Below are 16,545 nucleotides of genomic sequence, written 5' to 3'. Positions count from 1 at the left end.
CTCAACTCTTTCCCCCCTTCTGACTCACAGGTGGCAACACTCTCTGTGTCTCTGCGTGTCTTGCCGACATTTCCATTTGGATGTCAGCCCACCACCTCAAGCTCAACCTTAACAAGACTGAGCTGCTCTTCCTCCTGGGGAAAACCTGCCCTCTCTAAGACTTTTCCATCACAGTAGAGAACTCTTCTATGACCTCCTCCCAGACAGCCAAGAACCTTGGGGTGATCCTTGACAACCACTTATCCTGTGTGGCAAACATCACAGCGACAGCATGCTCCTGTAGATTCTTCCTCTACAACATCAGAAGGATACGTCCATTCCTCACCAGGGAAGCAGCAGAACTTTTGGTCCAAACACTTGTGATCTCTCACCATGACTACTGCAACGCACTCTTGGCCGGGCTCCCCGCCTCCGCCATCAGGCTTCTGCAGCTCATCCAGAATACTGCCGCCCGTCTGGTGTTCAATCTCCCCAAATTCTCCCATGTCACCCCCCTCCTTCGCACCCTTCACTGGCTCCACCCTGGTGCTTGCCTACCGGGCGGTAAAGGGAACAGCCCCTCCCTACTTGCAAACAATGGTCAGCCCCCAAAACCCTGCCCGATCACTCCGCTTTTCCACCTCGGCTGGCCGCCTGGCACCGCCGCCTCTACGTGGATGTAGCAGCCGCGCTACTCGGTCACGGCTTTTCACTGTCCTGGCGTCCTGCTGGTGGAATGAGCTTCCCACTGCTGTCATGACTGCAGAGTCACTACCTATCTTCCACCATAGATTGAAGACCCATCTCTTCAGGCTACATCTTAACTGTCCCTCCTAAAGACCTCTTCATCCCCACTACCCCCTGTACAAGTTTCTCTCCTGTAAATGAATTAAACCAACAAAAAAAATCTTCCTTCTTCTAGCATTGTGACTGCCAATAGCCCCTGGTCTTAGCATAGATTACTTTTTGTTATGATGACTGATGGATAGATGATTAATTTACTTAAACAAATGTATTTGCTTAAGTCGCTTTGGATAAAGGCTTCTGCTAAATGCCATAATTGTAAATGTAAATGTAATTTCTAACAACATACTCTGGTATATTCTGACAGTGTTCATGTTTTCTTATAGCAGGCTGGATGCAATTCCCCAGAGTGAGACTTGGTGACACTCCTGCAGACTAAGATGTGTGGATCTGTCCTGCCTTTGTGCCTACACCTCTGGGTATTCGTGATTGTGGTATCCAGGATAAAAGGTAGCCTACCCTCAGCATGCTTCACTACAAAGACTGACAAGTTTTAGTAGTCAAGTAGAAAAAACATTCCTACTGTGAAAGAGCAGTTCCTATGCAGTTGACCACATAAATTGGTCATGTTTTGTGTTCTGATGAGTTTGCTGAGTTTGTGTTGAGTTTCAAGAAAAAACATATTGGTTGACGTGTTTGTCATGTGTCAGGTGAAGTCATCGCTCCCTCCAGTCTGAACGCCATCGCAGGCCTCCCCTTCACGTTGAGCTGTAATGTAACCACGGAGAGGGGCGACACAGTGAAGCAGGTCCGCTGGCTGAACAAAAACGACCAGGTCCTCCTGGCATACGAACCGGGCGAGCCGGTCAAAGTCACCTCCCGCCGCGATGATGTAGAGCTGACCGCCTCCCACAATGACATCAGTGCTGTCACCATCAAGAGGGCAAAGGGAAATGATGAAGGCTGCTACCGCTGTATCTTCGATGTTTACCCCAGCGGAGCACAGGAGGGGATGACTTGCCTCAGCATCACAGGTGAGTCTAGCCCTAGCAAGGACTTCCAGCTATAGGGCTCAGGGCTATGGCCCAACTCTTTTGAATGGCATCTTCTCTACATGACTGCTTATCTGAATACAAAGCTCTCTCCCCAACACCAGGTTGCCTTTCTCATAGACTAAAACCTCAGTTCCACTACACATATCTCAACCTTTTTCTTTCTTTTTTTCTTGAAAACAAAAGAGAAAAAAAAGCTAATGTGTTTATTTATAAGTCCAGTTCCAGAGTTTTCTTCAACACAGTTTATGTCACTGCTGATTGTGCAATGTGTACAGTTATAAGGATCAAAGTGCTAATTTGGCCCCTCCAGTCCCACGATGCTTCAGTGGTGTGGAAACAGGAAGTGGGCTGAGGTCAGATTCCAAGGGCAGAGAGGTGAAGCCAACTCCCACCCAGCCCTCTCTGAAAAATCCTCTTACTGCCAGAACAAGAATAGCCCTGTACCCCACTGTGGTAGAACTGCTTCAACACATCCAGCAACCTTACTTTACAAGGATACTATTTGTAATTGCCTTGCTGACATTAAAGCCTGCATACAAATGGGCTTTCTAGGACCATGTCCACCCATTTGATAGCGTGCTTACAGAGCTCCACTTTCAGTTTGAATGCAACTCTTGCCATGTCATGCAAACCCCCCTCATGTTGTGTCTCTCTATGTTATGCCAGTGAAAGTGGGCCTCGATGGGAACAAGACTGCGGTGAGCGGGAAGCTAGCCACCCTGTCCTGCTGGTACGGCCTCCCAGAGAGGGTACGGCAGGTCATGTGGATGAAGACAGCGGAACAGGGGGACACTACCAGTGTGGCCTCCTATGCCAAGCGAGGCCACCCCTCCGTGGAGGAGTCTTTCCGGGGCCGCGTGAGCCTGAGCCACTCCCTGGGTGACACCCAGCTATCCATCCAGCCGGTGAGGACGGATGACGAAGGCTGCTACACCTGCGAGTTCCACACTTACCCAGAGGGCACCAAAAGCGCCACAGCCTGCCTCTCTGTGTATGGTAGGTGAGGGATTGTGGGCCTTTTGGATGGTTAGTACCACCATTGAAGTGAAATTACAGCTTTGGTAGTGTATTTGGTGAGTCATGATGGCAAATCTCAATCCTCATTCTGAAGGGTGTGGCCCAAAATTATAAGGTGCTACTAATACCAGCATGTCACTTCCCAACCATTGCAGCCTAAAAAAAAAGGGGGGCATGTGCTCCAGGGAATGTGCTCACTGAGGGACAAACATAGACTGAGAGGGATATTGGTATATATTCATGACTTGCACTAGATGTCATAGACAGTGGACGCTGCCACGCTGAGTACCGATTTTTAGCAGTGCCGTTTGTGTTAATGGGAGAAAATGTGTGTGTGTCTGTGTGTGATATCGTACAGGAAGGAGAAGAGCTTTATGTAAACAAACCTCATGTCCCTGTGGCCAATAAGGGGGGCCAGAGAAGGTCAGAATGCTGCTGTTTTTAGGCCAGCTATGGAGACAGTCCTTTGTGCAGTTCCTTAACCCTTGTCTCTTTTAGAACATAAAGCCATCCTTTAGTGTACTGTCAGTACACCTCACCCTCTGAACTGCAATGTGTTCGCAAATTGCAGTATTGCATATTATTATTATTATATTTTATCATTCAACCTTTACTTATGCAGGATTGGAGACAACATTCTGAGACAATAGGGTTGGAGACAATATTTATGTCATTTGAACGTCACAACATTTGTACTTTATCTCTCTCCAGTTTAAAAAAATGCTCTTTGGTGCTGTGTTACTGGCAATGTTTTTTCCAGTGTGAGTGTTGGGAGTGATAAAGTTGACAGAGCGAGGGCTGGCTGTAGAGAGGAAAGAGGTGATTAATTTGGGCTGGGGGATGAGTGGGTCACTGTTTCCCCAGACACAGGGCCTCTGTGTGTGTGTGTCTGTGTGTGTCTCCCTCTGCTCCCATCTCAGCCTAACAGCCCTGCTTTTGTCCACTCTGAAAACAGCGGTGGCTCAGGCACCAAAGCCCACTACAACACACACTACATAAAAGTTATTTTTCCTCTGCCTCCCTGTCTGTTGCTGGGTCTTGTTTCCATGTTGGGTCGTCTGAGGATGGGGGATGTGTCATAGTGTCCAACAGTGACGGAGGGTTTAGATGCTATGCTGTCTCTCTGTGTCAGTCATGCCATGAAGACAGAGGAACAAACACGTTGTCTGTTGTCTGGGATCATAGGGGTCAGTCAATGCCAACCAACACAGTCTCAGACACAATAAAACAACAGACAACACCAAACAAAATCTGATGGTAGCACAGGACATAAAATAATAGTAGGCCGCATATTAATAGTCAAATTCAGCACCCGGAACTTAGTAGTGCCTATTGTGATTTCTGTCATTCTTAACAAAAATGGCCTCACTGTATATAGCATTGCACTACACAGTATAATACTGTACTACACAGGTCTAATCTAACAATTATCGTCTCTTGCCCATGGTCTATTTCTCTCCCTTAGTGCTGCCCAAACCAGAGGTGAGCTACGTGATGACCTCTCTGGGGGTCATCGAGGCCAATTGCACGGCCCAGTCCCGCCCGCCAGCAGAGATGGTGTGGAGCGTGGAGGGGGACAACCGTACACTGGGGCCGCCTGTGACCTCGTCTTACGAGCTAGGCGACGGCACCACATTGGTCACCAGCACCCTGCTCCTCCAATCAGGGCTACTCCATGACCTGTCTGTCAAATGCATGGTGCACCACCGAGGCCTGGAGACGCCCATCTCAGTGTCCATGAACACCAACGGTGAGGGGCTCAGACATTCCCATACAGATGTATTGTCCTTATGAGGAAGAATCCACCGCAACAACTCTTGCAATGTAGTTCAGCACTGTTGTGTGTTGAAACCCTGAATTGTAATACTCTCTCAAACACACTGTCGTTATTGTGTCCATGTGGTGTTGGATCAATGTGGTATCGGTGTTGGATCTCCACCCAGTGGATTCTGCACTATTTTAGTGACATGCAATTATGGCTGGTCTGAAGGCAGATTAATTGTAACAACCCTGGTTGTTTCCTGGAACTTAAATACCAAAACATGAAGAAATACATCACACTTGAAATCACACAGGACCCATTTTCCAGATGCCACATATATTTTGCTCTGTTGTTTTAAGGCTTGTGTCAGTTATATGGTCATTATGAAGCACTATCATTAAAGCCTGTAACATTTGATTACTCTAAACCCTGCACCTCTGCACTAAACTCAACTGTGTGTGTGTGTGTGTGTGTGTGTGTGTGTGTGTGTGTGTGTGTGTGTGTGTGTGTGTGTGTGTGTGTGTGTGTGTGTGTGTGTGTGTGTGTGTGTGTGTGTGTGTGTGTGTGTGTGTGTGTGGGTGGGTGTGTGTGTGTGGGTGGGTGGGTGGGTGGGTGTGGGTTGCAGTTGGACCAGCCCTCTCTATTCTCATCTCAGTATCCTGTGTGGCCACGCTGCTCCTCCTGTGTCTGTGTGTGTGCCTCTGCAAGTGTTTCCTGTGTCGCGACGGTGAGTGCTACTTTTGTGTCATCTACACATCACTATGGATTGTTGTTTTGCTATGGATGATGTTCAGGCTATAAATATCACTGTCCCTTAGAGTCATGGGAACAGGCCTCTTCATAGCAGATGCTGTAGCTACTAAGAGCCATAACGTGACCTGGCATTGGCCAAGTTATGAGTGCTTGTCATAGCACTGATCATCACCAACTGTTGTTGTTCCAAGTTGTCCAGAGAGACATTTTGGATATATAAACAGATAATGGAACGCTCAGCCCTAAGGTTTTACGGTAACTCTCACTCACCATATAGTATATTCCCACTGTTAATCATGTGAAGAGTAGTTCGGGTCAATCACTTGAACTGTAAGGGGAAACTGTTTAGGAAAGTATAATTATCATATCTTGGTCTGTGTGTATGTAAGACCTTGTGGACTCAGGATCTATTTCACGATTCTTAAGAACAAGGTGTGGTGGTTGTGTTGTGTCCACACAGTTTAGCGGTGCACTATTTTAAGTTACAAAAGCACATCCGGAGCCGACACTTCTGTCCATCCCGTGTCATCACCCCCCATTACTCTGTTAACACCTTTCCCCATGGCCTTCACACGACGGTCAGCATCAGAGGCAACCGTGAAGGGGAAACAGTCTGGTGACAGTATGCTATGACATGTGGAACTCTGCCCATACAGTGTCACTCCCAAATAACACTCATCAGTCCCCAGGAAGATATGAGGAAACAAAACAAATCATGCTAGTGACAGCAGGTGTTGTCAATGCTTGCTTTTTAGTTTGCCAAAGAAGAAAACACTGAGGTTGTTCTGTAGAACTTGTCAGGATTGTGAAATCCTGTGGTCGGTTTCCTCCTTAGAAACCCTGACACTCATCACAGAGTAATTAGGACACATGGATGTGAGATCAATCTGGATTAATTTTATTGCTTTAGTTGCATATTAAATGGTGGTAGTGATGGACGGTGGGAGGAGTATTTCAACCCCATATTCTGAAGGAGGTGTTGTGTTCAAACACGACCAGACAAGTTTGAAGAGGTATGCTGATTTTCCAGGAAATGCTTTGCAGATGAGCTTGTGCAGATGAACGATTGTAGTTTGTGGGTTTTGGTTACATTGACTCATGTCCACCTCAGAAAGGTGTAGTGTGTTGAAGTATGGAGGGTTAGAAATTTACTCATTAAAGGGGCAATCTGGGATTGGTACATCCAAGTTATAATGAATCGTGAGGACTTGGTCCAATACCTGAAGTCGATGACTCTACGATGTCTCTGTTGTTAACGAGACAAACAAAGCAACGTCTCGTGCTTGTTTCTTTAGCTGAATAAAAGTAGCCAACTCAATAGCTCTGACCTTCTGGTTAATCAGGACTTCCAGACCTGTGTTATTTTTCATTGTTGCTGTTTTCTCTAGGACAGAAGAGGAATACCTCACCTCTGCCAGTTTGGGTGGAGGTGTTGAGGATGGAGTTCATTGGCACTCTCCTACTCAAAACTGGTGAAAACTCAGCTTTTCCCATCTCTGCTTTTCTTTGACAATGATGCACAGGCCTCCTAAAGCAATGTCCAGGACAGTAGACACTATAATGTTATTATTTGCCTGTTCTCTAAATCATGATGTAGATTCAAGACCTCTCATTTTTGTTTGTCTCATGTCCCATAAATATGATGGCAAACTTGGATGGTTCGAACACCACTTTCGGTGGTTGAGCTATCGTGGTACAATGGTCTAATAGTTTGTCAAGAGTTACTGCCTTAATTCTCTGTGGGTTGTGTACTTTGCAGTTGTTTTACTTGAAATTACTTTGAGAAACATTTAGATTCATAAATAGAAAATATTTAAGGAATGTGAACCACTGTGACTCAATGTGTGTGCACAGCAAGAGCTATTGCCCTTAAAGTCTAGCCTAGTCTGTCATTGTTATTTTTTAAATCTCCTCTCCTCTCCTCTCCTCCTCTCCTCTCCTCTCCTGTCCTCTCTTCTCTTCTCCTCTCCTCTTCGTCTCCTCTCCTGTCCTCTCTGTAGAATAATAAATGATTGTGCTAGTTGTCCAGTGCAGTGCTAGCTCTCAATAGAAAGGGCCTTCTCTAATCCTGTACTTGGAGCCAGATTCACACAAGGGGCCAGAATGAGGGGGAGAGAACCCCATAACAACGTGTCTTTCAGACTGTAGTCTGACCCTTACACATCACTGCCCAGGCTGACGTTGTGCAGAGTGGCAGTACTAATCATTTTTTGGGGTCAAAAGATGGTTTTGACATTAATGTGAGGTTGATTTGTATTTGGGGGGGCAGCTGTGGTTCTGATTTGATTCATTTTCATGTGAAATGCTGTTCGTGGCTGAAATGACATACTGTATATGCTTGCAAATGGAATGAGCAAAATGAACTGCTTCGGTCATTTATCTTGTGTACAGAATGATTTCATTAGTTATAACTGACTATTGGACTATCCCTTTTCATTCCTTTGTTTGCACACTCTCAAATCCATAGCAGAAAATAAGATTTAAACTCTACCTTTAGACTGGTCAAGTAAACATCGGAAAGCACTTTTATTAACGCACCCTCTATCACTGGAATTTGTCATAATGAGTCATTGTCATAATGTTAGAGATTATTTAACAGGGATAAGAGCCTTGGCCGGGTACAGGAAGTGTGGCTCAGATAAGAACTTTGAGTTTTGATGAAAGGATAGTTCTGCAGGGGAACTCTTAATCTGTGGCATCGCAGGAAGTGTGGGGAGTAACTATATCCTGTCCGGCACACAAACATGCTCGACCCTTACAGGGTCCTTGTACCTCACCGTGAGGGCAGCACTGTAATTGTTTGAAAGAGGGCCAGAGATGTAGAGAAAGTGTTTAAGAAAGGAAGGGAAACCGTTGTTTAGCTACAATATGTCAAATTAACTTGCTGGTAGCTAAGAGTACATCATTCATTGTTGGGTTTTTTTCCAAACCTGTGATAGTAGGACAACACTGATTCCCCTTTATTGGTCCTCTAGAGTCCTCAAGAAAGCCACCAACGAATATTTCACACTGTACACACAGTCTTTCAGTTCTGGGTGTGTGCTTGTGGTTCTCCCTGTGTTACTGGAACAGTGTTGAATTATGTGTGTTTTGTGTGTGTGTGTGAGAGAGAGAGAGACCCGATCTCGATTGAGTGACAGGGTCAGTATCCTTTAATGTTATTTTTGCTAGAAACATAGGATGTTATTACTTACACAAAGAATAATAAGACAATGCTTGGTCATGCCCACCCTTAAGAAAAGTAAAGAAACTGCGAATGTGGCAATGATGTCATCTTATTTTAGAGGCAAAGGTTTAGATATTTCGCCCAGTGGCAGATTCAGATCTGTCTCCACTTGATGCTCGGAATCAGTTTGTTTGTTTGACAATGATGAAATCTTTTGGCGTCAGGAAAAGGGTGTGATACTGGTCGGGGATGTGGCTTTGTGTTTGGGTGTGCGGTTGGCAGGATGAATAAAGTGGCATGCTAGGCTGCATGGAAAATCTAATCATGAGTGGTGACCCTTGAACAGCTCTCCACTGTGGATTACTGTCTATGCCACCTGTCTGACGCTCTCTGTCTGTCTCGCTCTCTCTCTCTTTCTTTCTGTCTCTATCTCTCCCTCTCTGCCTGTCCATTCAGATTGATCTTTGACCTGGATGGTGGAAATGGTGGAAATCTCCCTTGATGCAAGGCCAGAGTTCCAGCCTGACCTAGCTGCTCACCACCATGCGCTCCAAGTCTTTGAAGAGGAACAGAATGTCTCCCTGTGTCCCAAGTCCCAATGGGTGATCCGGACATGAACCTCCATCCTACAACATAAATAAGACTAAAGCAATGTTTCTATTAACAATAGATATGACACTTTTCAAAATATGGCTATTTCTAGGATGTATGGCCATATCATTAAACATTTTATAAGTGTGTTTGTATAGTATAACTTCACAAAACCTTTACAAAGCACCCACTGTGTAATATGAAATGGCCTTTAACAGTTAAGTGGAATCAGAGAACAGGCTGGTATGAGTGGAGTGGGATTGTTATTTTGATTATGTTATGCTGCTGTGTGGATTGTGGTACACCAAGGGGCTGGCAGAGTGCTGGGATGCTATTACGAATCCTTTGTGTGGGGCTACTCTTTACAAATCTCTTCTATGGTGCCACCTCTGCTCTAAACTCAACTGTGTGTGTGTGTGTGTGTGTGTGTGTGTGTGTGTGTGTGTGTGTGTGTGTGTGTGTGTGTGTGTGTGTGTGTGTGTGTGTGTGTGTGTGTGTGTGTGTGTGTGTGTGTGCGCATGCACGTGCTAGAGTAGAGAGAGCGGATGTTGATCGATGTTGTGTAAGTGTCTGTATTGCATGACTCAAAAATCATACATGTTGACCTGGTGGTCACAGATATGTGAAATACTCAGATTGTAACACATAATTGTTCATGTTCCATACAGTATAACATTCCATACAGTAATTAATTACAGTATGTTTGCCTAATCCTAGATCAGCATACTCTGGTCTAGACTAGGCAATGGCATTGTGTTAATTAGATGTTTCTGTTTATTTGAGTATCTTATTTCCTTCTGACACGTGTAATCCTCTCTACTTCAATGTTAGCAGTAGCACTAGGGCCACAGTTAGGTCCTAGTGGTCCTCTGTGGCTCAGTTGGTAGAGCATGGCGCTAACAACGCTTAGGTTGTGGGTTTGTTTCCTGCTGGGACCATATATACTGAAATGTATGCACTCACTGCAATGTAAGTCACTTTGGATAAAAGCGTCAGCTAAATGGCATATATTATTGTTATATAGTTAGCTGTAAAGTATCAAGAGATGGTGCTTGATTCAGGATTACTGATGAATAGTATATGTTCTGGTTTATCACATGAGCTGTCTGTAAAATAAAACCTGGCCTTTATTTTCTGGCAGTGTTTGTTTTTCATATTGATTATTGCCTATTAGATATGATATACTTGATTTTTAATCAAATTGATGTGTGTTTATGATGTATGTCATAATGTGTTTATGTGTACTTTATCATTATTGACCCTCCCATCTTTGCACCATGATCTGTTAGGACCTAACTGCAGAAGTATTTATTTTTCCCATACGTCCTACAGACCATATGTGTACAGTAGACCTTCCAGACCTTCAGACCAGACCTTCTTTCATTGGGTGCCAGATACAATATCGGAAATGTGCTTTTTGAAGTGTGTGTGCTTGTGTGAATGTTTGCGTCTGCATGTGTGTTTTTCTTCAAGATTGATTTCCTGAAGATTTATATCCTGAAGATTTATTAATTATTTTTCTTGATTTTTCTTCAGGATATAACCACAGGAGTCCCAGATGGAAACAGATGGTGAGGATAAAAGTGAGAATGGGAGCTGAATTTCCCAATACAGCATAGAGTGCCCCACTTAAGCTGCCCTTCCTGTACCCAGTCTGGACCCAGTACTGTTAGTTCTCTTGGACCGCCTGAATAGCACAGGTTTATTGATGTGCGTACCCTCAAATATTCTATGACTAACATTCTTTCCAGACTATTTTGCCACACTGAAATAACTCAAAACAAACACACACCCAGTCTCACACGTAGGTTTCAGGTGCTTGAATCAGACATGAGTCAGGGGAAACCGTGCCCTTACCACTTACCACTGATACGGCCTTCGGTTCTGAGTTAGCTCTCTAAACCAGAGGATGCTCAGTATGCTGCTCTTGGTCAAGTCTGTTTCCTTGAACACCTAAATACTGTACAGTGTATAGCATGTGGCCTAATCTCAGCTGTACTGGCCCATAGGAATGTCTGATATTTTTGTGAAGGCTTCATTGGCCCAACTCTGTGTGTTATCTCTTATCTGACACATTCACTATTTTTGTATTCTTCAATGTTATTATGTCGAACGGCAATCACAATGACTGTAAAGTAGGAAAAAAAACGTCTTCCTTATAAACTCCTTTTTCTCTCGTAGAATTATTATAAGAATGGTTATGAATGTTTTTAATGTTAGAAAAACAAATAGAATTAAGACCTGCTGCTTATCTAGCGGAAACCCTCTGTTGCTCATGGCTGCACCACATAATTCTACTTTCTACTGGACCAAAAACAGAGTTTTTTTAGTCATTACCCCCATGTCTCTTGGCCTGAGACAGATTGTTGATCTTGGATCAGCAGGGTAATTGTCTCATGCATGAGAATAGAGGACTATGTTTGGAATGGGCCCATCCATAACACACAATATTATATTATATATAATGTTATGCAGTTAATATTAGACCAAAACAAGATAACAACTAAGGAAATGTGCCTCATGACATTGGAATCTGCATGGCGTGTGGATCTGTCTCCACTAGATGACACTGTAGCTGTAAATGAAATCATCATCTGTAAATGAACTCTTCATGTCTCCTGTGGCTGTTTCGGTTAGTGATGGTTGTAATGTAGCAGATAGCCTTACAATAATTACCTTACAATAATGAATGTGCCAAAAGAACACTATTGTTCTCTTTTTGTTCTGAAAAAGTTGATTGTTGATTGATTCTCTTACACTAACATGACTACCATACAGTGGATACAACACCACACTAAATAGCCTGCTCAGTGCAGTTCTTGACAAAAGAAAAACTGACTTTTCAGAAGACTAAAAGCTGAAAAGGTATCTTGATATTTTAGCTTGCTGCTATGAAACCAAAGTCCAAATGTGGTGGTCTGTGTTTCTGAACTGAAACATCTGATTTCCTGGATTCAGGAGAGAGCATGGAGTTGGTGAGGAACTGAAATGGGATATAATGCTTCCCTGTCTGGTAAACACGTGGTCATTGGTTTCATTGTTTGTAAGAGAACCTGCAGTATATTCTGATTGCTTTCAGGTTACAGTTGTAATGCAGTTAAATAAAATACAACCAGGTTTGTTAAATAGGTTGTCTTAAAGCACATTCAGTGAGAGCACAAGGCACAGCAGTATCAGCACCATGAAAGGGTTAAGGATGCCATGGTCTCAGATTGAAAAAGAGATTAGAGAGCATCATTGAAACAAATAGAGAACCAAGGATACAGGTCAAGGCTACAACTTTGAGAAGATTTTGCTTGTACTGTAAACACCAGTCATCTGAGGTGTTTGGTTTTACAATCATCCTGTCAGGTAGCCAGTGGACTAGTGAGCCTGTGGTTATATTAACATTCCTATATACATTCATATGTAAATTCATATGTGGCTATCTGCAACATATTACTGTAAAATAGTCCTTGTAATAGATAGAAGATAATATCATATTCAAAAGTCAGTGAGATGTACTGTACGCATGCATATACATACTGTACACACTGTTTACGCTCACAACATATAACACACATACAGAAACAGCAGGCTTACATACTGTATAGTAGTCAACATGCATACATCTGGGCAAAATCTCTACACACACACACACACAACACACATACACACACACACACACACACACTTAAATTAACTTCTCTCAGTTTCACACAGGACCACATGTGGGTTTTTGGTTTGTGCCCCACAAGAAACACTCCTAATTACATCCCGGCACAAGAGACGAAACAGCATAACAGTATCTGTATAACATTAACACCTCAACTCAACCAGGGGGATTTTCATTAGTCAGAGGGAGTTCTGGGGTAAACAGGTTGATCGATTTACAATAAAACGTACTGGATAATGGAATTAATGCTGTGAAATATGACATTAAAGTAAAAGCCATTCAAACATATTGGTTAAATATACATAATCACAGCCAAATTTACACAATCACAATTAAAGACACAAAATCACAGTAACATTCACAGTGAACTGATTCTCGCAACGGTTACACACTTTTACAGAAAAAAAACATTTGTGGAAACATTATAAAAGAAAGACATTATTTCAGTCAAATGAACCACAAACAGATGAAGGTGGTTAAAAGCAGCCATATTATGCCCTGAATTTGTTCGTCATTAACAAGCTGTTTTAGGGTTGCACAAGGTACTGGTCTCACTCTTGTCTTTTATCAAAGATAGATATAGACCTGGGACAACATGTGTATACACTCTTTGGCTAATAGTGACATCAATCAATTAAGTGTCAAGGAGAAACAAATATCCCTTGTACTGGCGCACGCAAGGACCGGAGTTTTGCCTGACTGGTTCCAAGGCTCAGGACACACGGATGGCTGCATACTCTGAACACTCCTCCTGAGGTCGCGAGCGGTGGACAGAGGCTGCAGGCAGGACCTGGTGGTTGAGTGCAGCATACAGGAGAGGACTCTCTTCCTCTTTTTCCTTCCTGTTGCTGTAGACATGGTCACCGTCGGCTGGGACAGCTACCTGATTGGCTGCAGCTTGGATGGTAACTGGATATTTGCGGGGTGGTCTCCGGGCAAGTGCGTTGTCATAGATACTCTCTGGCCCAGGAGTGGGCAGGGATTGATGGGAGTGGATGCTCACTCTAGGCTGGGGTTGGAGGTTGGGTGTGGGCGATCTTTGTTGTGACATTGGTATAGCCATGCGCTGTTAACACATGAAAGACCAAGAATCAGAATCTTCAGAGTATTTAGTTATTTAGTTCAGAAATGTTTGCGGAAACATGAACACGGAAATTAGCCAGCCAGCAGAGACACTCACATTTGCTAAAATTTGGTTTCAAACAAATCCTCTCATTCCCTAAACAAAACTCAGACAAGGCTGTAATGTCAAACAGGACGTTTACTCGGAAAACATCATTACAAACTTTTCATTGCACATGAAGGCACTGAGAAATGCTTGCAGCTTCCAAGCAGTAGGTAGCCAATGACCCACACACATATGTTGCAGGTTACACGCCCACAGCAAGGTTTTGGCACTGTCACAAACTGCCAATGCATCATCAGTAATGATTCTGCATGGTTATTTCCTGAAATTTTCAAGGGGAAAAAGCTACATATTGCACCTTTTAAGGGAAAATATATAATTGTAAATGGTTATAAGTCATATGAGAAGAAATGCCTTGAACAATTTGGCTGCATAAATCAATGAGAGGATATGCCTCAAATGTTTAGTAGAAACCTGTGATAAGGTGTTTCAGTCTGATGACTAAATGACTGACAGGTGACTGAATTTCCCTTTGGTATCAGTGAAGTAATACCAAGAAAAGGGGGATTACACACATAGAGAGACTGAGAGCATGCACGTTTCACCTCCTGAAGAAGTGTGATTACAATTTCCATGAGGCCCACCTGCCCTGCAGCATCCTATCTTAACTACACTTTATATCAAACTAAGGTATTAGTTGAAGTTCTACAACCATTAATGTTTACTTGAACAGATAATTAAGGGATCTTACTGATCTTACTGAAAATAAGATCTTACTGCAATTAAGGTATAATTAAAGGCAAACTCACTGTAACCCTTAATCTGTACTTAAATTAATAAAGAAGGTGTCTGACAAGCAAATTAAATTAAGGGGTCTTCTTTGGGCTTTCAAAATTAAGTGGAAGTGAAACTCACATCACATGATCCCTTCTTATACAACAAATGGGGAACTTTGAAAACTTTCATATTTAAAATCACAAAAGGAGCTGAAATACCAATGGTCTGATGGTGGGCAACTGTCCGAAGCATGATATCTGACCAGTAATATTACTGATACAGTAGGTAAGGGGTTTTACAGACATTCCATAAAATATACCATATGATATTATGCCCTGACCACACAGGAAAGCCACAGGGTTATTTAAGAGACCTTTTCTATGTAAAAGGTGCTCTGACACATTGTATGATTGACAGGCCCAATATAAAGCCACTATCACTGATTGGCAGTGAGTGGCAAAAACAAGACACTCTCATGAAGTCTATAATCCTATGTTAACTATTTCAGTGGGGCAAAAGTAAGCCAAAAATACTATCCTTCAGTGGAACCATATTGACAGGCAGAAGTAATTTGTAAAAAGGAAACTAAATATTCTAAGTAAGAAAAGCAGAACATAAAAAAGTTGGAAACAACAAATTTTCCTCCCCATGCTATTATTTTTAGCCCCTTTATCTTTTCCTAACATAGTACCGTATCTCATATTTTCCACTATCAACAGACCAATATCCACATTTTCTTATTTACGATATTCAAGATCTTTAATTACTGAAGCGGAGACATGCCAGCGTGAGCAAAAATGACTGAACTGCAACGTGTAGAGTGTATGGCTGATGTTGTGAATAGTCAGGTGAAACAAAGAGACATGTTTTCACCGCTAGATGTGCTTTGCCTTGCAAGAAACAAGACACTGCACTTGTAGTTATGCACATTTCTGGAGTTTCAATCACTTTTACAGACTATTTTCTGTAAGACAACAATATCACAATATCACGATATATCTGCCAAACTCTACTATACACACACACACACACACACACACACACACACACACACACACACACACACACACAGTGACAGTTGAAAATGAACCATAAAACTGTCACTGATGTCAATAACAATTGCTCTTTAAGTAAAAACTCAATGGCATGTAATTGTGCACTGCTCTGTGACATTACTAAAGGCAAAAGTAGTGTTTTTTTCCCTGAGACTACCGTCTGACTCACCACGGACGTCCCAAGGGAGGAGAAGCATGACCAGGATGGAGAGAGGCAGGTTGGTCCAATAGTCATTGGGCCTCATGGTAGCTCCCAGCCCATGGGTACACTTCCATCAACAGTTGAGAGCAGGAGTATGTGTGTGTGTGTGTGTGTGTGTGTGTGTGTGTGTGTGTGTGTGTGTGTGTGTGTGTGTGTGTGTGTGTGTGTGTGTGTGTGTGAGTGAGTGAGTGAAACACACAGCCAATAGAAGCTCTGTACCGTATCACTGTTCGTCCTATGTCTCTGAAATGTCTTTCACATCTGAGTCTAACTTTCTCCACACCCAACAAATGAATGCATCACTGTCACCTCAAAGTGGCTCTGGTTATCAATAAAACACGATTCTCCTCCTTGGGTTACGCAGAGATGGTCAGATTCCTTGCAGTTTACAATTTACAATTACGCATCTTCCTCTGGGACAAGGGTAATGTGATCAAATGCAAAAAGAATACAATAAAATAAAAAATCACTACCATACATAGTTAGTAAAATTCATTAATCTTTCCCCTCCAAAAGTCCCTATCATGCTGAGCTGATGAAAAGGCTACAATAGGCTACTTGTACAATGGATCTTGCATTGATGAGATTTTGGCCAGTGTTAGCAGTGTTACCTCAAAATACTCAATAAGTCCCGTCTCTTGGATGCAGCAAGTATACTACTAT

General features: G+C 43.0%; 1 protein-coding gene across 2 annotated transcripts; it reads left to right on the top strand.

The window, feature by feature from the left end:
• The first annotated feature begins 1,119 nt into the window (after nt 1-1,119).
• On the top strand, nt 1,120-10,917 carry LOC310812439 (poliovirus receptor-like). Of its 2 annotated transcripts, none has more exons than XM_083680993.1 (6): nt 1,120-1,233; nt 1,434-1,757; nt 2,445-2,774; nt 4,261-4,545; nt 5,183-5,284; nt 10,604-10,917. In XM_083680993.1, exons 1-6 carry the CDS (start codon nt 1,164-1,166, stop codon nt 10,684-10,686), a joined length of 1,194 nt encoding a protein of 397 aa, XP_083537119.1. In that variant the 5' UTR covers nt 1,120-1,163; the 3' UTR covers nt 10,687-10,917. The 2 variants fall into 2 exon arrangements, with proteins under 2 accessions (XP_083537119.1, XP_083537120.1); XM_083680994.1 differs by lacking the exon at nt 10,604-10,917 and adding an exon at nt 8,933-10,187.
• Nucleotides 10,918-16,545: the final 5,628 nt, after the last annotated feature.

The sequence above is a fragment of the Argentina silus genome (assembly GCF_951799395.1).
Source record: "Argentina silus genome assembly, chromosome: 11".
NCBI classification, from domain to species: Eukaryota; Metazoa; Chordata; class Actinopteri; order Argentiniformes; family Argentinidae; genus Argentina; species Argentina silus.
Note: the sequence above shows the minus strand (reverse complement) of the source record. Positions and strands in the feature narration are given on the sequence as shown.